This window comes from Somniosus microcephalus, chromosome 8 (assembly GCF_052327205.1).
Source record: "Somniosus microcephalus isolate GS21.2 chromosome 8, FLI_Smic_1.0, whole genome shotgun sequence".
In the NCBI taxonomy this organism is placed as follows: domain Eukaryota; kingdom Metazoa; phylum Chordata; class Chondrichthyes; order Squaliformes; family Somniosidae; genus Somniosus; species Somniosus microcephalus.
This window is the reverse complement of record NC_140994.1, coordinates 266,743,560-266,770,673: the sequence shown is the minus strand read 5'-3', so window position 1 is coordinate 266,770,673 and position 27,114 is coordinate 266,743,560. Positions and strand designations below refer to the sequence as shown.

At 49.0% G+C, this 27,114-nt stretch overlaps 1 protein-coding gene across 1 annotated transcript in view; it reads left to right on the top strand.

The window, feature by feature from the left end:
* The window catches only part of mgat4b (alpha-1,3-mannosyl-glycoprotein 4-beta-N-acetylglucosaminyltransferase B), a 373,057-nt gene that overhangs the window by 266,968 nt on the left and 78,975 nt on the right, over positions 1 to 27,114 (top strand). The window contains exons 7-8 of the mRNA XM_085996041.1: positions 8,888 to 8,963; positions 12,325 to 12,439. Of these exons, the coding sequence (XP_085852167.1) occupies positions 8,888 to 8,963; positions 12,325 to 12,439 (191 nt within the window). The remainder of the gene's footprint in view (positions 1 to 8,887; positions 8,964 to 12,324; positions 12,440 to 27,114) is intronic.

The window sequence follows — 27,114 nt, the reverse complement described above, 5'->3', positions numbered from 1 at the left end:
GTTTAGTAACCCTTAATACCCTTGCCCAACAAAAATCTATCAATTTCAGTTTTCAATTGACCCCCCCCAGCTTTTTGGGGGCGAGAGTTCCCGATTTCCACTACCCTTTGTGTGAAGTGCTTCCTTGCATCACCCCTGAACGGCCTGGCTCTAATTTTCATAACCCTTAATACCCTGGCCTAACAAAAAATCCATCAATCTGTTTTGAAATTTTCAAATCCTCTGAAACACCCCAATTAGATATTCTTTTAGTGGTTTTGATGCTATTGCGTGGATTGCTCGGCCACATAGAAACATAGAAGATAGGAGCAGGAGTAGGCCATTCGGCCCCTCGAGCCTGCTCCGCCATTCAATGAGATCATGGCTGATCATCCAAATTCAGTACCCGGTCCCTGCTTTCTCCCCATATCCCTTGATCCCTTTAGCCTTAAGAAATATATCCAACTCCTTCTTGAATATATTTAATGAATTGGCCTCTACTGCCTTTGGTAGAGAATTCCACCGGTTCACCACTCTCTGGGTGAAGAAATTCCTCCTCATCTCTGTCCTAAATGGCTTACCCCTTATCCTTAGACTGTGACCCCTGGTTCTGAACTCCCCGACCATCGGGAACATCCTTCCTGCATCTAGTCTGTCCAATCCTGTCAGAATTTTATACGTTTCAATGAGATCCCCTCTCATTATTCTAAACTCCAGCGAGTATAAGTCCAATCGACCCAATCTCTCCTCATACGTCATTCCTGCCATCCCAGGTATCAGCCTGGTGAATCTTCGCTGCACTCCCTCCATGGCAAGAACATCCTTCCTCAGATAAGGCGACCAAAACTGCACACAATACTCAAGGTGTGGTCTCACCAAGGCCCTGTACAACTGCAGCAAGACATCCTTGCTCCTGTACTTGAACCCTCTCGCTACGAAGGCCAACATACCATTTGCCTTCTTAACCGCCTGCTGCACCTGCATGCTTACCTTCAGCGACTGGTGCACAAGGACACCCAGGTCTCGTTGCACTTCCCCTTCTCCCAATCTATTGCTGTTCAGATAATAATCTGTCTTCCTGTTTTTGCCACCAAAGTGGATAACCTCGCATTTATCCACATTATACTGCATCTGCCATGCATCTGCCCAATCACCCAACCTGTCCAATCATACTGGAGTTTCTCGACATCCTCCTCACAGCACACACGCCCACCCGGCTTTGTGTCGTCTGCAAACTTGGAGATAATACATCTAGTTCCCTCGTCTAGATCATTAACATCAAAGGGCAGTTAAGAGTCAACTACTTTGGTGTGGGACTGGAGTCACGTACAGGCCCAGACCGGGCAAGGACGGCAGGCTCCCTTCCCTAAAGGGAAGTAAACCAGGTGGGGTTGGTTTTTGACGACACTCTGACAGCTTCGTGGTCACTTAATAATGATACCGGCTTTTTATTTCGAACTGAATTCAAATTCTCAAACTGCAATGGTGGGATTTAAACTCGCATTCTCTGGATCACTAGTCCAGTGACTTCACCACGACACTACCGTGCCCACTACTCCTTCCATTGAATGTCACCACTGCTTTTCCTATCTAGCTAATTCCCCTTCAGATATTCTCCAGAGTAACTGAAGGTGGAATTTCATTTGAAGAGTGAAAAATGCCACACCAAAAATGAACTCACTTACTCATTTATCAACGGCTGTTTTTTTTAAACTCGAGTATTGGGTTATTGATAAAAACAACAACTGGCTTTTATATAGGGTCAGTAAATTAGAAAACATCCCCAGGCCACTCGGAGAGAAGAGAGGGTGCCGAGCAACGGCACAAAACTGGGAGAAAGGAACAACAGCACTGGTTTCCTGCATGCGCAGGAAACCGGCACTTCCGTTCCCCTGAAAGAAAGGGTTCAGAGTTCGACGCATGCGCCGGAGAGGCTGCACGTGCGCATCGAACTTACGTTTTTTTTGCAGGTTTTCCCGAGCGGGTAAGTCTCCAGGAGTTAGACATATAAAAAGCAGTCGCAAGGCCTGCTTTTTACAAGGTAAGTGGTGAATTAATTAAGATTAAAACATTTTTTCCACAGGTTTATTATTTTTAAATACTTTAAAGCAAGTTAAGTTTATTTTTAGACCCGTTAGAAATTTAAATTTTTTTTTTTAATATTTAAGTTATTGTTTAAAATAGTTATTTCATGTAATTTATAGTTTATTTAAAAAATGTGATTTAAAAAAAAATGTATTTGAAGATTTAGTGATGCCCAGAAATTCGGGTTGGGGGCTTCCCGCGGGTGCAAGCCCCCGACCTGCACTTACCTAGCACGCCGGCCGTTGAGCTGTGGGCCCGCGTGGGATTCCGATCCTGGGCCTGCTCCAACTGCCGACACGCAGTGCTTGCGTACCCCAGGGGCGCAGTTAGTTCAATGCGTCCCCTGGGATCACGTGGGCCATGGAGAGCCAATGGTAGCAGGGAATGCTTCATTCATAAGTTTGACAGGAAGAGCTGTCAAGCCCCAAAACATCACGAAATCTTCAAATAATTTTTTTTTTTAAATCACATTTTTTAAATAAACTGTAAGTTACATGAAATAACTATTTTTAAACAATAATTTAAATAATTTTTTTATTTTCTAACGGGGCTAAAAATAAACTTACCTTTAAAGTATTTAAAAATAATAAACCTGTGGAAAAAATGTTTTAATCTTAATTAATTCACCACTTACCTTGTAAAAAGCAGGCCTTGCGACTGCTTTTTACATGTCTAACTCCTGGAGACTTACCCTCCCGGGAAAACCTGCAAAAAAAAAACATAAGTTTGATGCGCACGTGCAGCCTCTCCAGCGCACGCGTTCGAACTCTGAACCCTTTCTTTCAGGGGAACGGAAGTGCCGGTTTCCCGCGCATGCGCAGTGCATGCAGGAAACCAGCACTTCCATTGGGCTTACGGGTGAGTACCCCGTGCGTACTCCCCCGTGGAGACCCGAAGTCCTGGGCCATAATATTATCTGCCACATTTCAGCCCAAGCCTTGATGTCATACAGAGTGGGTCTGTACTTGGAGAGACTCCACAGGGGGAGTCACAGAGTGGGTCTGTACTTGGAGAGACTCCACAGGGGGAGTCACAGAGTGGGTCTGTACTTGGAGAGACTCCACAGGGGAGTCACAGAGTGGGTCTGTACTTGGAGAGACTCCACAGGGGGAGTCACAGAGTGGGTCTGTACTTGGAGAGACTCCACAGGGGGAGTCACAGAGTGGGTCTGTACTTGGAGAGACTCCACAGGGGGAGTCACAGAGTGGGTCTGTACTTACAGAGACTCCACAGGGGGAGTCACAGAGTGGGTCTGTACTTGGAGAGACTCCACAGGGGGAGTCACAGAGTGGGTCTGTACTTGGAGAGACTCCACAGGGGAGTCACAGAGAGGGTCTGTACTTGGAGAGACTCCACAGGGGAGTCACAGAGTGGGTCTGTACTTGGAGAGACTCCACAGGGGGAGTCACAGAGTGGGTCTGTACTTGGAGAGACTCCACAGGGGAGTCACAGAGTGGGTCTGTACTTGGAGAGACTCCACAGGGGGAGTCACAGAGTGGGTCTGTACTTAGAGACTCCACAGGGGGAGTCACAGAGTGGGTCTGTACTTAGAGACTCCACAGGGGGAGTCACAGAGTGGGTCTGTACTTGGAGAGACTCCACAGGGGGAGTCACAGAGTGGGTCTGTACTTAGAGACTCCACAGGGGGAGTCACAGAGTGGGTCTGTACTTGGAGAGACTCCACAGGGGGAGTCACAGAGTGGGTCTGTACTTAGAGACTCCACAGGGGGAGTCACAGAGTGGGTCTGTACTTGGAGAGACTCCACAGGGGGAGTCACAGAGTGGGTCTGTACTTAGAGACTCCACAGGGGGAGTCACAGAGTGGGTCTGTACTTAGAGACTCCACAGGGGGAGTCACAGAGTGGGTCTGTACTTGGAGAGACTCCACAGGGGGAGTCACAGAGTGGGTCTGTACTTGGAGAGACTCCACAGGGGGAGTCACAGAGTGGGTCTGTACTTGGAGAGACTCCACAGGGGGAGTCACAGAGTGGGTCTGTACTTGGAGAGACTCCACAGGGGGAGTCACAGAGTGGGTCTGTACTTGGAGAGACTCCACAGGGGGAGTCACAGAGTGGGTCTGTACTTGGAGAGACTCCACAGGGGGAGTCACAGAGTGGGTCTGTACTTACAGAGACTCCACAGGGGGAGTCACAGAGTGGGCCTGTACTTGGAGAGACTCCACAGGGGAGTCACAGAGTGGGTCTGTACTTACAGAGACTCCACAGGGGAGTCACAGAGTGGGTCTGTACTTACAGAGACTCCACAGGGGAGTCACAGAGTGGGTCTGTACTTACAGAGACTCCACAGGGGAGTCACAGAGTGGGTCTGTACTTAGAGACTCCACAGGGGAGTCACAGAGTGGGTCTGTACTTACAGAGACTCCACAGGGGGAGTCACAGAGTGGGTCTGTACTTAGAGACTCCACAGGGGAGTCACAGAGTGGGTCTGTACTTGGAGAGACTCCACAGGGGAGTCACAGAGTGGGTCTGTGCTTGGAGAGACTCCACAGGGGGAGTCACAGAGTGGGTCTGTACTTAGAGACTCCACAGGGGAGTCACAGAGTGGGTCTGTGCTTGGAGAGACTCCACAGGGGGAGTCACAGAGTGGGTCTGTACTTAGAGACTCCACAGGGGAGTCACAGAGTGGGTCTGTACTTGGAGAGACTCCACAGGGGGAGTCACAGAGTGGGTCTGTACTTAGAGACTCCACAGGGGAGTCACAGAGTGGGTCTGTGCTTGGAGAGACTCCACAGGGGGAGTCACAGAGTGGGTCTGTACTTGGAGAGACTCCACAGGGGGAGTCACAGAGTGGGTCTGTACTTGGAGAGACTCCACAGGGGAGTCACAGAGTGGGTCTGTACTTGGAGAGACTCCACAGGGGGAGTCACAGAGTGGGTCTGTACTTGGAGAGACTCCACAGGGGGAGTCACAGAGTGGGTCTGTACTTACAGAGACTCCACAGGGGGAGTCACAGAGTGGGCCTGTACTTGGAGAGACTCCACAGGGGGAGTCACAGAGTGGGTCTGTACTTGGAGAGACTCCACAGGGGAGTCACAGAGTGGGTCTGTACTTGGAGAGACTCCACAGGGGAGTCACAGAGTGGGTCTGTACTTACAGAGACTCCACAGGGGAGTCACAGAGTGGGTCTGTACTTGGAGAGACTCCACAGGGGAGTCACAGAGTGGGTCTGTACTTACAGAGACTCCACAGGGGAGTCACAGAGTGGGTCTGTACTTGGAGAGACTCCACAGGGGGAGTCACAGAGAGGGTCTGTACTTGGAGACTCCACAGGGGGAGTCACAGAGTGGGCCTGTACTTAGAGAGACTCCACAGGGGGAGTCACAGAGTGGGTCTGTACTTGGAGACTCCACAGGGGGAGTCACAGAGTGGGTCTGTACTTAGAGAGACTCCACAGGGGGAGTCACAGAGTGGGTCTGTACTTGGAGACTCCACAGGGGGAGTCACAGAGTGGGTCTGTACTTAGAGAGACTCCACAGGGAGAGTCACAGAGTGGGTCTGTACTTGGAGAGACTCCACAGGGGGAGTCACAGAGTGGGCCTGTACTTGGAGAGACTCCACAGGGGGAGTCACAGAGTGGGCCTGTACTTACAGAGACTCCACAGGGGGAGTCACAGAGTGGGTCTGTACTTGGAGACTCCACAGGGGGAGTCACAGAGTGGGTCTGTACTTGGAGACTCCACAGGGGGAGTCACAGAGTGGGCCTGTACTTGGAGAGACTCCACAGGGGGAGTCACAGAGTGGGTCTGTACTTGGAGAGACTCCACAGGGGGAGTCACAGAGTGGGTCTGTACTTAGAGAGACTCCACAGGGGGAGTCACAGAGTGGGTCTGTACTTGGAGAGACTCCACAGGGGGAGTCACAGAGTGGGTCTGTACTTGGAGAGACTCCACAGGGGAGTCACAGAGAGGGTCTGTACTTACAGAGACTCCACAGGGGGAGTCACAGAGTGGGTCTGTACTTGGAGAGACTCCACAGGGGGAGTCACAGAGTGGGTCTGTACTTGGAGAGACTCCACAGGGGAGTCACAGAGTGGGTCTGTACTTACAGAGACTCCACAGGGGGAGTCACAGAGTGGGTCTGTACTTGGAGAGACTCCACAGGGGGAGTCACAGAGTGGGTCTGTACTTACAGAGACTCCACAGGGGAGTCACAGAGTGGGTCTGTACTTGGAGAGACTCCACAGGGGGAGTCACAGAGTGGGTCTGTACTTGGAGAGACTCCACAGGGGGAGTCACAGAGTGGGTCTGTACTTAGAGAGACTCCACAGGGGAGTCACAGAGAGGGTCTGTACTTGGAGAGACTCCACAGGGGAGTCACAGAGTGGGTCTGTACTTACAGAGACTCCACAGGGGGAGTCACAGAGTGGGTCTGTACTTGGAGAGACTCCACAGGGGGAGTCACAGAGTGGGTCTGTACTTGGAGAGACTCCACAGGGGGAGTCACAGAGTGGGTCTGTACTTAGAGACTCCACAGGGGAGTCACAGAGTGGGTCTGTACTTAGAGAGACTCCACAGGGGAGTCACAGAGAGGGTCTGTACTTGGAGAGACTCCACAGGGGAGTCACAGAGTGGGTCTGTACTTAGAGAGACTCCACAGGGGAGTCACAGAGAGGGTCTGTACTTGGAGAGACTCCACAGGGGAGTCACAGAGTGGGTCTGTACTTACAGAGACTCCACAGGGGGAGTCACAGAGTGGGTCTGTACTTGGAGAGACTCCACAGGGGAGTCACAGAGTGGGTCTGTACTTAGAGAGACTCCACAGGGGAGTCACAGAGTGGGTCTGTGCTTGGAGAGACTCCACAGGGGAGTCACAGAGTGGGTCTGTACTTACAGAGACTCCACAGGGGGAGTCACAGAGTGGGTCTGTACTTGGAGAGACTCCACAGGGGAGTCACAGAGTGGGTCTGTACTTACAGAGACTCCACAGGGGGAGTCACAGAGTGGGTCTGTACTTGGAGAGACTCCACAGGGGAGTCACAGAGTGGGTCTGTACTTACAGAGACTCCACAGGGGGAGTCACAGAGTGGGTCTGTACTTGGAGAGACTCCACAGGGGGAGTCACAGAGTGGGTCTGTACTTGGAGAGACTCCACAGGGGGAGTCACAGAGTGGGTCTGTACTTGGAGAGACTCCACAGGGGGAGTCACAGAGTGGGTCTGTACTTACAGAGACTCCACAGGGGGAGTCACAGAGTGGGTCTGTACTTGGAGAGACTCCACAGGGGGAGTCACAGAGTGGGCCTGTACTTACAGAGACTCCACAGGGGAGTCACAGAGTGGGTCTGTACTTGGAGAGACTCCACAGGGGGAGTCACAGAGTGGGTCTGTACTTGGAGAGACTCCACAGGGGGAGTCACAGAGTGGGTCTGTACTTGGAGAGACTCCACAGGGGGAGTCACAGAGTGGGTCTGTACTTGGAGAGACTCCACAGGGGGAGTCACAGAGTGGGTCTGTACTTACAGAGACTCCACAGGGGGAGTCACAGAGTGGGTCTGTACTTGGAGAGACTCCACAGGGGGAGTCACAGAGTGGGTCTGTACTTGGAGAGACTCCACAGGGGAGTCACAGAGTGGGCCTGTACTTGGAGAGACTCCACAGGGGAGTCACAGAGAGGGTCTGTACTTGGAGAGACTCCACAGGGGGAGTCACAGAGTGGGTCTGTACTTGGAGAGACTCCACAGGGGAGCCACAGAGTGGGTCTGTACTTGGAGAGACTCCACAGGGGGAGTCACAGAGTGGGCCTGTACTTGGAGAGACTCCACAGGGGAGTCACAGAGAGGGTCTGTACTTGGAGAGACTCCACAGGGGGAGTCACAGAGTGGGTCTGTACTTGGAGAGACTCCACAGGGGGAGTCACAGAGTGGGTCTGTACTTGGAGAGACTCCACAGGGGAGCCACAGAGTGGGTCTGTACTTGGAGAGACTCCACAGGGGAGTCACAGAGTGGGTCTGTACTTACAGAGACTCCACAGGGGGAGTCACAGAGTGGGTCTGTACTTGGAGAGACTCCACAGGGGGAGTCACAGAGTGGGCCTGTACTTGGAGAGACTCCACAGGGGGAGTCACAGAGTGGGTCTGTACTTGGAGAGACTCCACAGGGGGAGTCACAGAGTGGGTCTGTACTTGGAGACTCCACAGGGGGAGTCACAGAGTGGGTCTGTACTTACAGAGACTCCACAGGGGGAGTCACAGAGTGGGTCTGTACTTACAGAGACTCCACAGGGGGAGTCACAGAGTGGGTCTGTACTTACAGAGACTCCACAGGGGAGTCACAGAGTGGGTCTGTACTTGGAGAGACTCCACAGGGGGAGTCACAGAGTGGGTCTGTACTTAGAGAGACTCCACAGGGGAGTCACAGAGTGGGTCTGTACTTGGAGAGACTCCACAGGGGGAGTCACAGAGTGGGCCTGTACTTGGAGAGACTCCACAGGGGAGTCACAGAGTGGGCCTGTACTTACAGAGACTCCACAGGGGGAGTCACAGAGTGGGTCTGTACTTGGAGAGACTCCACAGGGTCAATTTCTGTCCGATTATGCCTCTGTGAAATGCCTTGTGTCACTGACGGCGCTTTATTAATGCGAGTTGTTATTATAATTGGGCTGCTTGATTATCGGAGCGGATGTGAATGGAGCTGTGCAGTAGCTATTGGTTGTCTTTTTGCAAAAATGTTTTAAAAACATTCTCTGCTATTGAAATCTGTAGTTTTACTATCAGTTTCTCTAGGTAGGGTATCACAGAGTGCACCAGAAGAGACAATGCAGATCTCAGTCTGAAGTGAAAGACATGAATCTATTCTCTTCATTTCAGATGGAGGACAAAGCAGAACCTGGACTATTGCTTTTTAATGATGTATGCTCAATTGAAGGGCACCTATTATGTACAGGTAAGAGGGCTCGTGCTCACTTGTTTTATGTAACCTCTCCTTTAGAGAAGCTGTTCTAGTCAGACGAAAACTTGTATTGATCAGAGAAAAGAAGGAAACCGTCCTACAGCCCCAAGTCGACGCTGGTTTGTAGTTCTCACGAGCCATTTGATCAATTACGTATTGATTTGTTCCAAGGTTTCAGGCAGCTATTCGGGTCGTCGCTCTCAGTTGTTAAAGTAATAACATTGTTTTTGACAAGCACTTAGCAAGACCATAATGTAGCATTGTGTACGAAGAACGTTATCTTCAAGTGCCAGTGGTTCTGATGGCAGGATTTTGGTAACGTGATTCTATATGTGCCCGGAAGATCTTCTCGAAAAAGTCGCATGTGCATTTCTACTTTCCAACGTGATAGCAATTGTAGAAGGATACAGCGCAAAAGGAGGCCATTCGGCCCATCGTGTCTGTGCCACCTTTGAAAGAGCTATACAATTTTTTTATTCATTTATGCGATGTGGGCGTCATTGGCAAGGCCAGCATTTATTGCCCATCCCTAATTGCCTTTGAGAAGGTGGTGGTGAGCTGCCTTCTTGAACCGCTGCAGTCCGTGTGGTGAAGGTGCTCCCACAGTGCTGTTAGGGAGGGAGTTCCAGGATTTTGACCCAGCGACGATGAAGGATCGGCGATATACTTCTAAGTCAGGATGGTGTGTGACTTGGAGGTGGTGGTGTTCCCATGCGGCTGTTGGCCTTGTCCTTCTAAGTGGAAGAGGTCGTGGGTTTGGGAGGTGCTGCCAAAGAAACCTTGGCGAGTTGCTGCAGTGCATCTTGTAGATGGTACACACTGCAGCCACGGTGCGCCGGTGGTGGAGGGAGTGAATGTTTAAGGTGGTGGATGGGGTGCCAATCAAGCGGGCTGCTTTGTCCTGGATGGTGTCGAGCTTCTTGAGTGTTGTTGGAGCTGCACTCATCCAGGCAAGTGGAGAGTATTCCATCACACTCCTTACTTGTGCCTTGTAGATGGTGGAAAGGCTTTGGGGGGGGTCAGGAGGTGAGACACTCGCCACAGAATACCTAGCCTCTGACCTGCTCTTGTTGCCACAGTATTTATGTGGCTGGTCCAGTTAAGTTTCTAGTCAATGGTGACCCCCCAGGATGTTGATGGTGGGGGATTTGGCGATGGTAATGCTGTTGAATGCCAAGGAGCGGTGGTTAGACTCTCGCTTGTTGGAGATAGTCATTGCCTGGCACTTCTGTGGCGCGAATGTTACCTGCCACTTATCAGCCCAAACCTGAACGTCGTCCAGGTCTTGTTGCATGCGGGCATGGACTGCTTCACTATCTGAGGAGTTGTGAATGGTGCTGAACACTATTAGTCGCACTCCACCCTATCTTTCCCCATAGCCCTGCAAATTTTTCCTTTTCAAGTACTTGTCCAATTCCCCTTTTGAAAGTTACTTTTGAATGTGCTGCCACCGCCCTTTCAGGCAGCGCGTTCCAGATCACAGCAACTTGTAAATAAATTTATCCCCCTCTTCCCCTTTGTTTTTTTTGCCAATATGATGTGCAATTTGTCTATTTTTCTCTAGTTTGAAGAACTTGCTGAAAAACTGGGCTTTGTCTTTTGTTCACACGCAGAAGCAGCTAGCTTTCTGATGATTTATTTATTTTGTCCATATTCCTAACTTTTTTACATGGTATTTACAGCACAGGAACAGGCCATTCGGCCCAACAGGTCCATGCCAGTGTTTATGCTCCACACGAGCCTGCTCTCGCCTTACTTCATTTCACCCTGTCAATATCTAAATTTTTAAATCGGCTAAAAAAAAATTCTCCTTGTCAATATTTTGTAAAGTCCTGAGAAACTTCACCCCCTAAGCTTTCTAACTACGAATGATTTTCGGGAAAAGTGCTGGTAACCAAGCAGTTGAAATCTGATATGTAGCTTTTCATAAAATATAAAACCTACTGCCCCCCATTTTGTAGCTCTCTCCTCGCCCGTCTTTCCTAAAAACAAAAAGCACCTCGCCCCCCTCCGTACCTCATCTGAGTGACTGTTCTCTCCATTTACCTTCCGATTGAAAATTGGGTAATTATTTGAAGCAGAGAATGACCCAGGGCCACAGGGAGAGAGCGGGCCAGTGGGATATCGCACTAGCACAGTCATGATGGGCTGACTGGCCCCACTTCTGCGCTGTAAACTTCAATGCACCACAAAAGCAACGTGCGAAAACAAGTGTATAATTGGCATCTTCGGTGAATACAGTTTAACTTGTTTTAATGGGCACAGCACCAGAAAGAGTCTTACAATAATTCATTTGGTATTTTTCCAGCTGCACAATGTTTGGCCACACATGGTTGAGTTTTTGTTTCAGTCTGTGTGAATCAGATTGCAAGGTGATGCACACACACACATGTACATGCATATTCAACAGCATTGCCATCGCCGAATTCCCCCACCATCAACATCCTGGGGGTCACCATTGACCAGAAACTTAGCTGGACCAGCCACATAAATACTGTGGCTACAAGAGCAGGTCAGAGGCTGGGTATTCTGTGGCGAGTGTCTCACCTCCTGACTCCCCAAAGCCTTTCCACCATCTACAAGGCACAAGTCAGGAGTGTGATGGAATACTCTCCACTTGCCTGGATGAGTGCAGCTCCAACAACACTCAAGAAGCTCGACACCATCCAGGACAAAGCAGCCCGCTTGATTGGCACCCCATCCACCACCTTAAACATTCACTCCCTCCACCACCGGCGCACCGTGGCTGCAGTGTGTACCATCTACAAGATGCACTGCAGCAACTCGCCAAGGCTTCTTCAGCAGCACCTCCCAAATCCGCGACCTCTTCCACCTAGAAGGACAAGGGCAGCAGGCGCATAGGAACACCACCACCTCCAAGTTCCCCTCCAAGTCACACACCATCCTGACTTAGAAGTATATCGGCCGTTCCTGGAACTCGCTCCCTAACAGCGCTGTGGGAGCACCTTCACCACACGGACTGCAGCGGTTCAAGAAGGCGGCTCAGCACCACCTTCTCGAGGGCAATTAGGGATGGGCAGTAAATGCTGGCCTTGCCAGCGACGCCCACATCCCATAAACAAATTTTTTTTAAACCACATTTTTATCTCTCACACATACACTGACGCATACACTTATACACTCGCACACACAAACACAATGAATTACATCGAATTTTACATTCAGCCCAGCGGGTCTATGCCAGCAGGTTTTTTTTTAATTTATTGAAATCGTGTTAACATCTTAATTGCTTTACAGCTTTAAACTGCAGCGTATAAAAGCTGTTGAGCGAGGCAGCTACAACAAGGTTATTTATTTACTGAAGGGGGTGTTTCTGTTTCCTTTTCCCCGATAGTTGGAAGATGATATCGTGGTGAGACCCAATTATTTAAGCACAATGAAGAATTTTGCACTGCAGCAGCCATCTGAAGAGTGGATGATCCTGGAATTTTCCCAGTTGGGATTTATCGGTAAGCATCAGCATGATTAGGTATCAAGACTAATAATTTGAAATAAGAACAGAAAATGCTGGAAAGACTCAGCAGGCCAGGCAACATCCATGGAGAGAGAAACAGAGTTAACGTTTCGGGTCGAAACCCTTCGTCAGGACTGAAAAAATACAGGAAATGAAACCGATTAAAAGGCCAGTTTGGGGGCTCGGAAATGGGGATGAAAGAACAAAAGAGACGTGAAGAGACATTAAGAGGTATTCAAAACCAGACGAGATGGTGATGGGACTAGTGGAGAGACAAAAGACGGCTCTAGATTAGGTGTGAAATGCGCTGGCAGAATGGGAGACAGCTGCCATGTGGGAGAGAAAAAAACAAAACAAAGGTGTGGATAAAAAATATATTTAAAAATGTAATGGGGGCCGAGGTTATGATGTGAAATTGTTGAACTCGCTATTGAGTCCGGAAGGCTGTAAAGTGCCTAATCGGAAGATGAGGTGCTGTTCCTCGAGCTTACGCTGGGTTTCCGTGGAACAATGCAAGAGCAAGAGTACCCCTCCCCTTTCAGCATTCCGTAGGGACCACTCCCTCCGAGACACCCTAGTCCACTCCTCTACCACCCCCAGCACCCCTTCGCCCGGCACCTTCCCGTGCAAGCGCAGGAGATACAACACCTGCCCTTATACCTCCCCCCTTCCCACTGTCCAGGGCCCCAAACACCCCTTCCAGGTGAAACAGCGATTTACTTGTACTTCTTGCAATCTAGTATACTGTATTCGCTGCTCACGATGTGGTCTCCTCTACATTGGGGAGAACAAACGCAGATTGGGTGACCATTTTGCGGAACACCTCCGTTCAGTCCATAAGGGGGACCCCGAGCTTCCGGTCGCCTGTCATTTTAATTCACCGCCCCATTCCCACTCAGACCTCACTGTACTCGGCCTCTTGCATTGTTCCACTGAAGCTCAGTGTAAGCTCGAGGAACAGCACCTCATCTTCCGATTAGGCACTTTACAGCCCTCTGGACTCAATATCGAGTTCAACAATTTCAGATCATAACCTCGGCCCCTATTACATTTTTTATATATATTTTTTATCCACACCTTTGTTTTGGCCCTTCCCCCTTTTTCTCTCCCACATGGCAGCTGTCTCCCATTCTGCCAGCGCATTTCACACCTAATCTACAGCCGTCTTTTGTCTCCACTAGTCCTATCACCATCTCGTCTGGTTTTGAATACCTCTTCACTTCTCTTTTGTTCTTTCATCCCCATTTCCCAGCCCCCAAACTGGCCTTTTAATCTGTTTCATTTCCTGTGTTTCTCAGTCCTGACGAAGGGTTTCGACCTGAAACGTTGACTCTATTTCTCTCTCCACGGATGTTGCCTGGCCTGCTGAGTTTTTCCAGCATTTTCTGTTGTTATTTCGGATTTCCAGCATCCGCAGTATTTTGCTATAAGACTAATAATTTGATGGATTGCCTTATTTCCCTGAATCTTCTCTTCCTCCTACAGACCCAAGCTTGGCATGGGCTACTCACTCTTCTTCTTCTTAGGCAGTCCCTCGGGAACCGAGGATGACTTGCTTCCACATTAAAAATGAGTTCGCAGGTGACTGATGAGTCCAATGCGGGACCTACAGTCTCTGTCACAGGTGGGGCAGACGGTGGTTGGAGGGGCGGGTGGGTGGGGTGCTTGGGTTGACGTGCGCTCCTTGCGTTGCCTGCGCTTGGCTTCCGCTTGCTCCCGGCGAAGAGACTCGAAGTGTTCGGCGCCTTCCCGATGCTTCTCCTCCACTTTGTGCGGTCTTGGGCCAGGATTCCCAGGTGTTGGTGGGGTTGTTACACTTTTTCAAGGAGGCTTTGAGAGTGTCCTTGAAGCATTTCCTCTGCCCACCTGGGGCTCTCTTGCCGTGTCGGAGCTCCGAGTAGAGCGCTTACTTTGGGAATCTTGTATCAGGCATGCGGACGATGTGACCCGGCCATCGGAGCTGATTGAGCGTGGTCAAAGCTTCAATGCTGGGGATGTTGGCCTGAGCAAGAACACTGACGTTGGTGCGCCTATCCTGCCAATGGATTTGCAGGATCTTGCGGAGGCAGCGTTGGTGGTACCTCTCCAGTGCTTTGAGGTGCCTGCTGTACATGGTCCATGTCTCTGAGGCATACAGCAGGGCGGGTATCACTGCTGCTCTGTAGACCATGAGCTTAGTGCCTCATCTAATGCCTTTTGTAACCTTGGGTGGGGCCTTGCACTGAAAATAGGACATTGGGTTAACCTTTCACAAGAACTTAAGAAATAGGAGCAGGAGTCAGCCATTCGGCCCCTCGAGCCTGCTCCGCCATTCAATAAGATCATGGCTGATCTTCAACCTCAACTCCACTTTCCCGCCTGACCCCCATATCCCTTAATTCCCCTTAGTTCCCAAAAATCTGTCGCTCTCAGCCTTGAATATACTCAACAACTGAGCCTCCACAGCCCTCTGGGGTAGAGGATTCCAAAGATTCACAACCCTCTGAGTGAAGAAATTCCTCCTCCTCTCAGTCCTAAGTGGCCGACCCCTTATCCTGAGACTGTGACCCCTGGTTCTAGACTCTCCAGCCAGGGGAGTTATCAGCATGTGTTGGAGCAGAAATAAGAGGGAAGATGTCTTGTTAATTACCTCCCAGAAAATAAAGAAAGAACTTGCATTTCTATAGCACTTTTCATGGCCTCAGGATGTCCGAAAGTGCTTCACAGCTAATGAAGTACTTTTGACGTGTAGTCACAGTTGTAATATAGGAATAACAGCTGCCAATTTGCGCACAGCAAGCGCCCATAAACAGCAATAAGGTAATGGTCAGATGATCAGTTTCAGGTGTTAGTTGAGGGATAGATATTTGCTATGACACCGGGGAGAACGCCCCTGCTCTTTGAATAGTGCAGTGGAACCTTTTACATCCACCTGAGAGGACAGAAGGGGCCTCGGTTTAACTTCTTATCCGAAAGACGGCACCTCCAACAGTGCAGCGCTCCCTCAGTACTGCCCCTCCGACAGTGCGGCCCTCCCTCAGTACTGCCCCTCCGACAGTGCGGCCCTCCCTCAGTACTGCCCCTCCGACAGTGCAGCGCTCCCTCAGTACTGCCCCTCCGACAGTGCAGCGCTCCCTCAGTACTGCCCCTCCAGCAGTGCAGCGCTCCCTCAGTACTGACCCTCCGACAATGCAGCGCTCCCTCAGTACTGGCCCATCCGACAGTGCGGCCCTCCCTCAGTACTGCCCCCTCCGACAGTGCGGCGCTCCCTCAGTACTGCCCCTCCAGCAGTGCAGCACTCCCTCAGTACTGACCCTCCGACAGTACTGTCCCTCCAACAGTGCAGCGCTCCATCAGTACTTCCCCTCCGACAGTACAGCACTCCCTCAGTACTGCCCCTCCGACAGTGCAGCGCTCCCTCAGTACTGCCCCTCCGACAGTGCAGCGCTCCCTCAGTACTGTCCCTCCGACAGTGCGGCGCTCCCTCAGTACTGCCCCTCCGACAGTGCGGCGCTCCCTCAGTACTGCCCCTCCGACAGTGCGGCGCTCCCTCAGTACTGCCCCTCCGACAGTGCGGCGCTCCCTCAGTACTGCCCCTCCGACAGTGCGGCGCTCCCTCAGTACTGCCCCTCCGACAGTGCGGCGCTCCCTCAGTACTGCCCCTCCGACAGTGCAGCGCTCCCTCAGTACTGCACTGGAGTGTCAGTCGGGATTTTGTGCTCAAGTCTCTGGAGTGGGGCTTGAACTCACGACCTTCTGACTCAGAGCCGAGAGTGCTGCCCACTGAGCCACGGCTGACACCAGAACTGGTGAACTGCTTCTATCCCTCAGTCTCTCCACCCTCTTGCAATCTACAGCATTTTAAGCTCGGTGTCACCTGATCACTAATTTTCTCTTCATCTTCAGTGCTGTCTTCAAACTTGTCACTGCCCTGCACTCTGCACTGTCATAAAAATCAGTTAATGTTGCTCCTTTTTTGTTTTTGTTTTTGCAAAAAATTATTTTGTCTTTGTAATTGGCCAGAGTTGAGAGTCTTTAAGTTTCCTGTTTATCAACAATTTGGTGCTGTACAGTTTGCTGGCCAACATTTATCCCTCAATCAACATCACTAAACCGGATTCTCTGGTTCTTATCACATTGCTCTTTGTGGGAGCTTGCTGTGCGCAAATCAGCTGTTGCGTTTCCCTACATTATAACAGCGACCGCCCTTCAAAAGCACTTCATTGCCTGTAAAGTGCTTTGGGACGTCCTGAGGTCGTGAAAGGTGCTGGAGAAATGCAAGTCTTTCTTTACTGGTATGAAACTCCATATTGAGGGCCACCATTTGGCAGTCAGATTCTGTGTTATTTTGCATGGGCTTCTGAAATTTGCTTGGGATTTTGCGGATGTTTTGGTTAATCACGGTTCCATCAGGTTCCATTTAGGGTTGTTGAATAAGTCAATTCTGATTTATTACATAGGATTATGAGATCTTCTAGGATTTTCACTGGTGCTTTGGGAATCTCATTCTGTGGTTCCATCTATGCTCCATGGAAACCACAAACTGATAGCCTTGATTATGGCCTGGCACTAGTTCTTTTTAAATAAAAAAATAAAAAAGAATTTTGGGTGCAGCTTACAGTAGTTCAGATAGATGGAAAATGCCTGCAGAACACATTTTTGTTATAAGTAATGGAGAGCAGCCCCTAATGGTAGCACATTGGCCACCAAACCCGACTGGGTTCCAAGCTGAGATGTAGTAGAGAGTTAATGGGCCAGAACTTCGGGTCCCCACGGGTGAGTACGCGCTGGGTACTCAAGCGTAGGCCCAACGAAAGTGCCGGTTTCGTGCATGCACTGCGCATGCGCAGGAAACCGGAACTTCCGTTCCCTTAAAGGAAGGGGTTCACAGGTCGAACATGTGCGCCGGAGAGGCAGCGCGTACGCCTGGAACTTCCGTTTTTTTTCCAGGTTTCTCCGGGAGGGTAAGTCTCCAGGAGCTACGCTTTTAAAAAGCAGTCGCAAGGCCTACTTTTAACAAGGTAAGTGGTGAATTAAGTAAAATTAAAACATTTTTTCCACAGGTTTATTATTTTTAAATACTTTGAAGAAAGGTAAGTTTATTTTTAGCCCCGTTAGAAAATGTAATTAATTTTTTCAAAAATTTAAATTATTGTTTAAAATAGTTATTTTATGTAATTTATAGTTATTTTAAAAATGTGATTTTTAAAAAAAATTGTATTTGAAGTTTTAGTTAGGTTTTGGGGCTGAATTGTATTCATAGATTTGACAGGTCTTCCTGTCAAATCTATGAATGAAGCATTCCCTGTTACCATTGGCTCCCCATGGCCCACGTAATCCCAGGGGACGCATCGAACTAACTGCGCCCCTGGGATACGCGAGCACTGCGCGCCGGCAGTTGGAGGAGGCCCAGGATCAGAATCCCACTAGGGCCCACAGCTCAACGGCCGGCGCGCTAGGTAAGTGCAGGTCGGAGGCTTGCACCCGCAGGAAGCCTCCGACCCGAATTTCTGGGCCAATATTCATACTCCATTGTCGCTGGTTGGAGAAATCTCGGGGGCGGGGCAGGGGGGGCGTGGAAACTGCCAGGAAGATGCAGTGAGATTTGCTTCTTGCTGACCCTTTGTCAGAACTGGAAAAAGTTAGAGGTTTTCAGCAGGTGCAGAGGCAGGGACAGTGGGAGGGGAAGAAAGAACAAAAGGAACAGTCTGTGATCAGGTTGAAGGCAGGAGTGGTTAAATGTTGCAAATGGGGATGGCAGGATCATCAACAGCTGCCATGTGGAAAAAATGTGGGCAGGGGTTATAGTCTGGAATTGTTGCTCTCAATGTTGAGTCCGTAAGGCTGTAAAGTGCCTAATCGAAAGATGAGGTGCTGTTCCTCGAGCTTACGTTGAGCTTCATTGGAACAGTGTAAGAGGCCGAGGGTGGAGAGGTCTGAGTGGGAGTGGAGCGGAGAATTAAAGTGACAGGCGACCGGAAGCTCGGGATCACCTTTACAGACTGAACGGAGGTGTTCCGCAAAGCGGTCACCCTATCTGCGTTTGGTCTCCCCAATGTAGAGGAGACCACATCGTGAGCAGCGAATACACTATACTAAATGTTCTGAGATGTTTGTTCTCTTGAGTTGGTGAATAAGCTGGTACAGATCAGCCATGATCTCGTTGAATGGCAGAACAGGCTCGAGGGGTGGAATGGGCCTCCTCTTGTTCCTATATTCCCAAGGTGGCCACCAGTGCTCCCAATAAGCTGCACGGCCGCGCAACGCTCTAGACGTCCCATGCAGCCGGTGAGCCAGCTTTTAAATGGATAAACCACGTGTGCACGGAATTTTGAATGACCCGCGCAGCCGGTTAAAGGGTCTACGCAGGCCCCCAAAAAACTAGAGGGAACATTGGTGGCCACCTGTTCAGATTTTTTTGAGGGGGCAGGAGGGGTTAATTTTGATAACTGAACAACAAAATTCCAGTTCTTTATTGTATTTAAGTTGACCAATTCTTTGCAAACTCACGCCGTCTTTTTAAAAATAGCAAATTCAGCAATCTGCTCGCCTGAGCCCGGTCCTCATCCTGCATCTGGGCAGATATGTGTGCAGTTTTGGTCATCTTATCTGAGGAAGGATGTTCTTGCCATGGAGAGAGTTCAGCGAAGATTCACCAGACTGATACCTGGGATGGCAGGAATGACGTATGAGGAGAGATTGGGTCGATTGGGCTTGTACTCGCTGGAGTTTAGAAGAATGAGAGGGGATCTCATTGAAACTTATAAAATTCTAACAGGACTAGACAGACTAGATGCAGGAAGGCTGTTCCCGATGGCGGGGAGTCCAGAACCAGGGGTCACAGTCTAAGGATAAGGGGTAAGCCATTTAGGACTGAGATGAGGAGGAATTTCTTCACCCAGAGAGTGGTGAACCTGTGGAATTCTCTACCACAGAAGGCAGTAGAAGCCAATTCGTTAAATATATTCAAGAAGGAGTTAGATATATTTCTTAAGGCTAAAGGGATCAAGGGATATGGGGAGAAAGCAGGGACCGGGTACTGAATTTGGATGATCAGCCATGATCTCATTGAATGGTGGAGCAGGCTCGAGGGGCCGAATGGCCGACTCCTGCTCCTATCTTCTATGTTTCTATGCTGCCTCAGTCCCTAAAGGGTTAAAGAGAGTGCAAAATAAGCTGTGTTGCTGTGAAATGAGCCGCCCTGATATTCCCACCATATTCCTGGAATTGGTTGAACTTTTCTAAATGTCTTATAGCTACGAAACTATTACGTTAATGGGCTAAATAACCAGAGGTGATTGCGGGAAGGCTTTGATATCGGAATGAGATTCCTTTGATGTTTATAAAGCATTTCTACATTTTCCAAATGGTTTTACCCTGATTACAGTTGATGAAAAGTGTGGAATGGATTTAATATTTGGCTAATTGAAAAATCTATCCATTATTGAGATTGAATCATTTAATGTTCAGATTCATGATTAATCCATCATAGGAATGGGAGCAATCTTGTTTGGCGAGCAGTTGTTGTTTTACAGGCGATTGTGCTCGTGCCTTTTGATTAAATCCCATTTTGTTTTGATTATATTTTTCACCCAATATATTTGCTATTTGCCCAGCTTTATTAGGAAGGTAATTCATGTCACTGGTTTTCTACAGTAAAGGATCTAAATTAAATATAACACGTGCACTGTGTCCAAATTGGCATTATGGTCTGTATTGGGAACCCTGTCTGCTTATAACTTGTGTTGTTGCTGCACCCTGAGCAACGACTTGCATTTATACCGCGCCTTCAACACAGAAAACCTGTCCCAAGACACTTCACAGGAGCGATTATCAGACAAATATTGCCCCCGAGCTGCATGAGACATTAGGACAGGTAACTGTGCGCTGTGAGGAGGATGCCGAGAAACTCCAGTATGATTTGGACAGGTTGGGTGATTGGGCAGAAGCATGGCAGATGCAATATAACGTGGATAAATGTGAGGTTATCCACTTTGGTGTGAAAAACAGGAAGGCAAATTATTATCTGAACGGCAATAGATTGGGAGAAGGGGAAGTGCAACGAGACCTGGGTGTCCTTGTGCACCAGTCGCTGAAGGTAAGCATGCAGGTGCAGCAGGCGGTTAAGAAGGCAAATGGTATGTTGGCCTTCGTAGCGAGAGGGTTTGAGTACAGGAACAAGGATGTCTTGCTGCAGTTGTACAGGGCCTTGGTGAGACCACACCTTGAGTATTGTGTGCAGTTTTGGTCGCCTTATCTGAGGAAGGATGTTCTTGCCATGGAGGGAGTGCAGCGAAGATTCACCAGGCAGATACCTGGGATGGCAGGAATGACGTATGAGGAGAGATTGGGTTGATTGGGCTTGTACTCGCTGGAGTTTAGAATAATGAGAGGGGATCTCATCGAAACTTATAAAATTCGAACAGGACTAGACAGACTAGATGCTGGAAGGATGTTCCCGATGGTCAGGGAGTCCAGAACCAGGGGTCACAGTCTAAGGATAAGGGGTAAGCCATTTAGGACAGAGATGAGGAGGAATTTCTTCACCCAGAGAATGGTGAACCTGTGGAATTCTCTACCACAGAAGGCAGTTGAGGTCAATTCATTAAATATATTCAAGAAGGAGTTGGATATATTTCTTAAGGCTAAAGGGATCAAGGGATATGGGGAGAAGGCAGGAACAGGGTACTGAATTTGGATGATCAGCCATGATCTCATTGAATGGCAGAACAGGCTCGAGGGGCTGAATGGCCTACTCCTGCTCCTATCTTCTATGTTTCTATGTAACCAAAAGCTTGGTCAAAGAGGCAGGTTTTATGGAACGTCTTGAAGGCAGAGAGAGGTGGAGAGGTTTAGGGAGGGAATTCCAGAGCTTAGGGCTTGGGCAGCTGAAGGCACGGCTGCCAGTGGTAGAGCGCAAATGTCTCGGAGGGTTGTGGGGCTGGAGGAGGTTTCAGAGATAGGGAGGGGGTGATGCCATGGAGAGATTTGAGAACAAGAATGAGAATTTTAAAATCGAGGCGTTGCCTGACCAGGAGCCAATGTAGGTCAGCGAGCACAGGGGGTGATGGGTGAACGGGACTCGGTGCGAGTTAGGACACGGGGCAGTGAGCAGAGGGGGTGATGGGTGAACGGGACTCGGTGCGAGTTAGGACACGGGGCAGTGAGCACGGGGTGATGGGTGAACGGGACTCGGTGCGAGTTAGGACACGGGGCAGTGAGCACAGGGGGTGATGGGTGAACGGGACTGGGTGTGAGTTAGGACACGGATCAGTGAGCACGGGGTGATGGGTGAACGGGACTGGGTGTGAGTTAGGACACGGGGCAGTGAGCACAGCGGGTGATGGGTGAACGGGACTCGGTGCGAGTTAGGACACGGGGCAGTGAGCACAGCGGGTGATGGGTGAACTGGACTCGGTGCGAGTTAGGATACAGGCAGCAGAGTTTTGGATGAGCTGAAGTTTATAGTAGCTGGAAGATGGGAAGCTGGCCAGGAGAATGTTGGAATCGTCAAGTCTAGTGATAAGAGGCACAGATAAGGGTTTCAGCAGCAGATGATTTGAGGCAGGATCATCTAACAACATGTTTGTATTGTGGAAAGAGCTGTTGTACTCTTGTTTGGTTTTGTTATACATCCGTGTGTACGCTTTCGAAGTGTGTCAATTTGTAATAATTTGAACGATTTTTGGATATGTCTACAAACATAGACACACTACACTTAAACTTAAACATCCAATTAAACAGTGGAGTTAGATGTGTGAGCTGTGGTGGAACTAGGTTTGACTGACTGAGGGGTCAGCGGGGGTTGAACTCGAGATTTGGCCGACTTGGCACGGGAGGGGACCAATAGAGTCATCGAGTCATAGAGTTATACAGCACAGAAAGAGGCCCATCGTGTCCGCGCCGGCCATCAAGCCCTGTCGATTCTAATCCCATTTTCCAGCACTTGGTCCGTAGCCTTGTATGCTATGGCGTTTCAAGTGCTCATCTAAATGCTTCTTGAATGTTGTGAGGGTTCCTGCCTCTACCACCCTTTCAGGCAGTGAGTTCCAGATTCCAACCACCCTCTGGGTGAAAAAGTTTTTCCTCAAATCCCCTCTAAACCTCCTGCCCCTATCCTTGAAGCTATGCCCCCTGGTTATTGACCCCTCTACTAAGGGGAAAAGTTCCTTTCTATCTACCCTATCTATGCCCCTCATAATTTTGTACACCTCAATCAGGTCCCCCCTCAGCCTTCTCTGCTCTAAGGAAAACAACCCCAGCCCATCCAGTCTCTCTTCATAGCTGAAGTGCTCCAGCCCAGGTAACATCCTGGTGAATCTCCTCTGCACCATCTCCAATGCAATCACATCCTTCCTATAGTGTGGCGACCAGAACTGCACACAGTATTCCAGCTGTGGCCTAACTAGCGTTTTGTACAGCTCCATCATAACCTCCCTGCTCTTGCCTTCATTAGCCGAGGCATAGAATATAAGTATCCCGTATGCCTTTTTAACCACCTTATCTACCTGTCCTGCTGCCGTCAGGGATCTTACATGCACACCAAGGTCCCTCTGATCCTCTGTCCTTCCTAGGGTCCTACCATTCATTGTGTATTCCCTTAGAAACATAGAAGATAGGAGCAGGAGTAGGCCATTCGGCCCCTCGAGCCTGCTCCGCCATTCAATGTGATCATCAAATCAAATCAAATCAACTTTTATTGTCATTGTTCATGCACAAGTGCAGTACAACGAAATGTAGGCTTGCGGCTCCCGAGAGTGTACATTTAGATTAAGACATTTAAACATTCAACATACATTTGGCTTGTAATACATTAACATAAACATGTAATACATTAATAAACATTAACATAACCCAAAGATGTGCGGGTTAGGTTGATTTGGCTATGATAAATTGACCCTTAGTGTTAGGGGATTAAATACGTGGGGTTACGGGGATAGGGTGGGATATGTGTCGGTGCAGGCTCGATGGGCCGAAATGGCCTCTATCTGCATTGTGGGGATTCTGTGATAACCATAATAAAGTGCATTGGCAGATGTGCAGGCTTTAGAGCTTATTTGTGGAGTTCAGTAGGATGACAGCCCTGGGAAAGAAGCTGTTCCTAAATCTGGTCGTACGGGTGCGAATGCATCTGTAGCGTCTCCCAGATGGCAGGAGGGCAAACAGATCATGGCTGATCATCCAAATTCAGTGCCCTGTCCCTGCTTTCTCCCCATACCCCTTGATCCCTTTAGCCTTAAGAAATATATCCAACTCCTCCTTGAATATATTTAATGAATTGGCCTCTACTGCCTTCTGTGGTAGAGAATTCCACAGGTTCACCACTCTCTGGGTGAAGAAATTCCTCCTCATTTCTGTCCTAAATGGCATACCCTTTATCCTTAGACTGTGACCCCTGGTTCTGAACTCCCCGACCATCGGGAACATCCTTCCTGCATCTAGTCTGTCCAGTCCTGTCAGAATGTTATAAGTTTCAATGAGATCCCCTCTCATTCTTCTAAACTCCAGCGAGTACAAGCCCAATCGACCCAATCTCTCCTCATACGTCATTCCTGCCATCCCAGGTATCAGCCTGGTGAATCTTCGCTGAACTCCTTTCATGGCAAGAACATCCTTCCTGAGATAAGGCGACCAACCTGCACACAATACTCAAGATGTGGCCTCACCAAGGCCCTGTACAACTGCAGCAAGAGATCCTTGTTCCTGTACTCAAACCCTCTCGCTACAAAGGCCAACATACCATTTGCCCTCTTAACCGCCTGCTGCACCTGCATGCTTACCTTCAGCGACTGGTGCACAAGGACACCCAGGTCTCGTTGCACTTCCCCTTCGCCCAATCTATTGCCATTCAGATAATAATCTGCCTTCCTGTTTTTGCCACTGAAGTGGATAACCTCACATTTATCCACGTTATATTGCATCTGCCATGCTTCTGCCCAATCACCCAACCTGTCCAAATCATCCTGGAGTTTCTCAGCATCCTCCTCACAGCACACACGCCCACCCAACTTTGTCTCGTCTGCAAATTTGGAGATATTACATCTAGTTCCCTCGTCTTGATCATTAATATATATTGTGAATAGCTGGGGTCCAAGGACTGATCCCTGCGGTACCCCACTAGTCACTGCCTGCCACTCGGAAAAAGACCCGTTTATTCCAACTCTTTGCTTTCTGTCTGCCAACCAGCTTTCTATCCAAGCCAACACCTTGCCCCCAATCCCATGTGCCTTAACTTTACATGCTAACCTCTTATGCGGGACCTTATCGAAAGCCCAAATATACCACATCCACTGGTTCTCCCTTATCTATTTTACCAGTTACATCCTCAAAAAATTCCAGTAGATTAGTGAAGCACGATTTACCTTTTTTAAATCCATGTTGACTTTGTCCGATCCTGTCACTGTTTTCCAAGTGCTCAGCTATTACATCCTTTATAATGGACTCTAGCATTTTCCCCACTACCGATGTCAGGCTTACCAGTCTGTAATTCCCCATTTTCTCCCTACTACCTTTTTTGAATAGTGGGGTAACATTAGCTACCCTCCAATCCAGGGGTACTGTTCCAGATTCCATCGAATGTTGGAAGATGATCAGCAATGCATCTGCTATTTCTAGGGCCACTTCCTTAAGTACCCTAGGATGTAGATTATCAGGCCCTGGGGATTTATCGGTCTTCAGTCCCATCAATTTCCTTAACACCATTTCCTTACAAATACTGATTTCTTTCAGTTCCTCCCCTTCATCAGACCCTATGTTCCCTGACATTTCTGGGATTTATTTGTGTCCTCCTTTGTGAGGACAGAACCAAAATATGTATTTAGTTGGTCTGCCATTTCTTTGTTCCCCATTATAAATTCCCCTGATTCTGACTGCAATGGACCTACGCTTGACTTCACCAATCTTTTTCTCTTCACATATCTATAAAAGCTTTTACAGTCAGTTTTTATGTTCCGTGCAAGCTTACGCTCATATTCTATTTTCCCTTTCTTAATTAATCCTTTTGTCCTCCTTTGTTGAATCCTAAACTGCTCCCAATCCTCAGGTTTACTGCTTTTTCTGGCCAATTTATATGTCTTGTCTTGTTAGTCGTTCCAAAATGCATCACCTCACACTTTTCAGGGTTAAGTTCCATTTGCCACTGTTCTGCCCATCTAACCAACCCGTCTATATCGTCCTGTAGCCTGAGGCTTCCCTCCTTGCTATTTACCACTCCACCAATTTTCGTGTCATCTGCGAACTCACTGATCATACCTCCTGCATTCATATCTAAATCATGAATGTACACTACAAACAGCAAAGGACCCAGCACCGATCCCTGCAGTACACCACTGTTCCCTCTTCATGTTTTTTTTGTGCGCGGTCCCTTTAAATTTGCTGCGCGGTATCTCTTGTGAGCGGCCTGCGCGGGACCTTCTGATCGGTGCGCAGCCGCACACCTTAGGGGGAACTTTCGAGGGGACCGAGATGGGAATTGGGGGGGATGCCGACTGACCCAGTCCGAAGGGCGAGCCAGGAAATGCACAGGCCGATCCCAGAGACTGATGGGTGGGGACGGGGGGCGGCGGGGACGGGGTGAAACGGAGATTCCTGGGAGCAGACTAGAGGTGGTCCCCTAAAGCCACATTGACTTGACCTCAAAACGATTCGGGGGAGGTCACGACCCCAATGTTGTGTCATGACCGCCATTGTTTGTGTGACACTGATTCTATTGAGATATCGCAAAGCAGCTGTTGTTAGTTTGGTCAGTGTGTGCGGGGAATTTTTTTTTTTAAGTAGTTCACTGGAATTCATCAGTACTCAAGTGAAGTACTTAAGTAAACTCCTTGCATCAGGGGATTTGTGGAGAATCTGAAAAAGGCTACACGAGTTCATGTTTAAACATTGAATGTAAATAGGAGAAAAATGATGAAATCTGGGAGAGAATATATTTCAGCTGAATCAACACATGCCTGGGTTTGCAGCAGTACCATGTAAACACCCGGAATTACCTGCGTTTAAATAGCACACCTAATGTAGAGCGGTATCTCCCGAGTGGTTTATAAGGTGTAGGGAATCAATGGCAATGGTCAGGCATTGGAGGACTGAAGGGAGAGTCTTTGAGGAGGCTTATAGAAACATAGAAGATAGGAGCAGGAGTCGGCCATTCTGCCCCTCGAGCCTGCTCCGCCATTTAATGAGATCATGGCTGATCATCCAAACTTAGTACCCTGGCCCTGCCTTCTCCCCATATCCCTTGATCCCTTTAGCCTTAAGAAATATATCTAACTCCTTCTTGAATATATTTAATAAGTTGGCCTCCACTGCCTTCTGTGGTAGAGAATTCCACAGGTTCACCACTCTCTGGGTGAAGAAATTCCTCCTCATCTGTCCCAAATGGCTTACGCCTTATCTTTAGACTGTGACCCCTGGTTCTGGACTCCCCCGCCATCAGGAACATCCTTCCTGCATCTAGTCTGTCTAGTCCTGTTAGAATTTTATAAGTTTCAATGAGATCCCCTCTCTCATAGAGAGAGAGGGAGAATACAGGCCTAGTTTACTCAATCTCTTCTCATACGACAGTCCCGCCATCCCAGGAATCAATCTCGTGAACCTTCGTTGCACTCCCTCTATGGCAAGTATATCCTTCCTTAGGTAAGGAGGCCAAAATTGTACACAGTACTCTAGGTGTGGTCTCACCAAGGCCCTGTATAA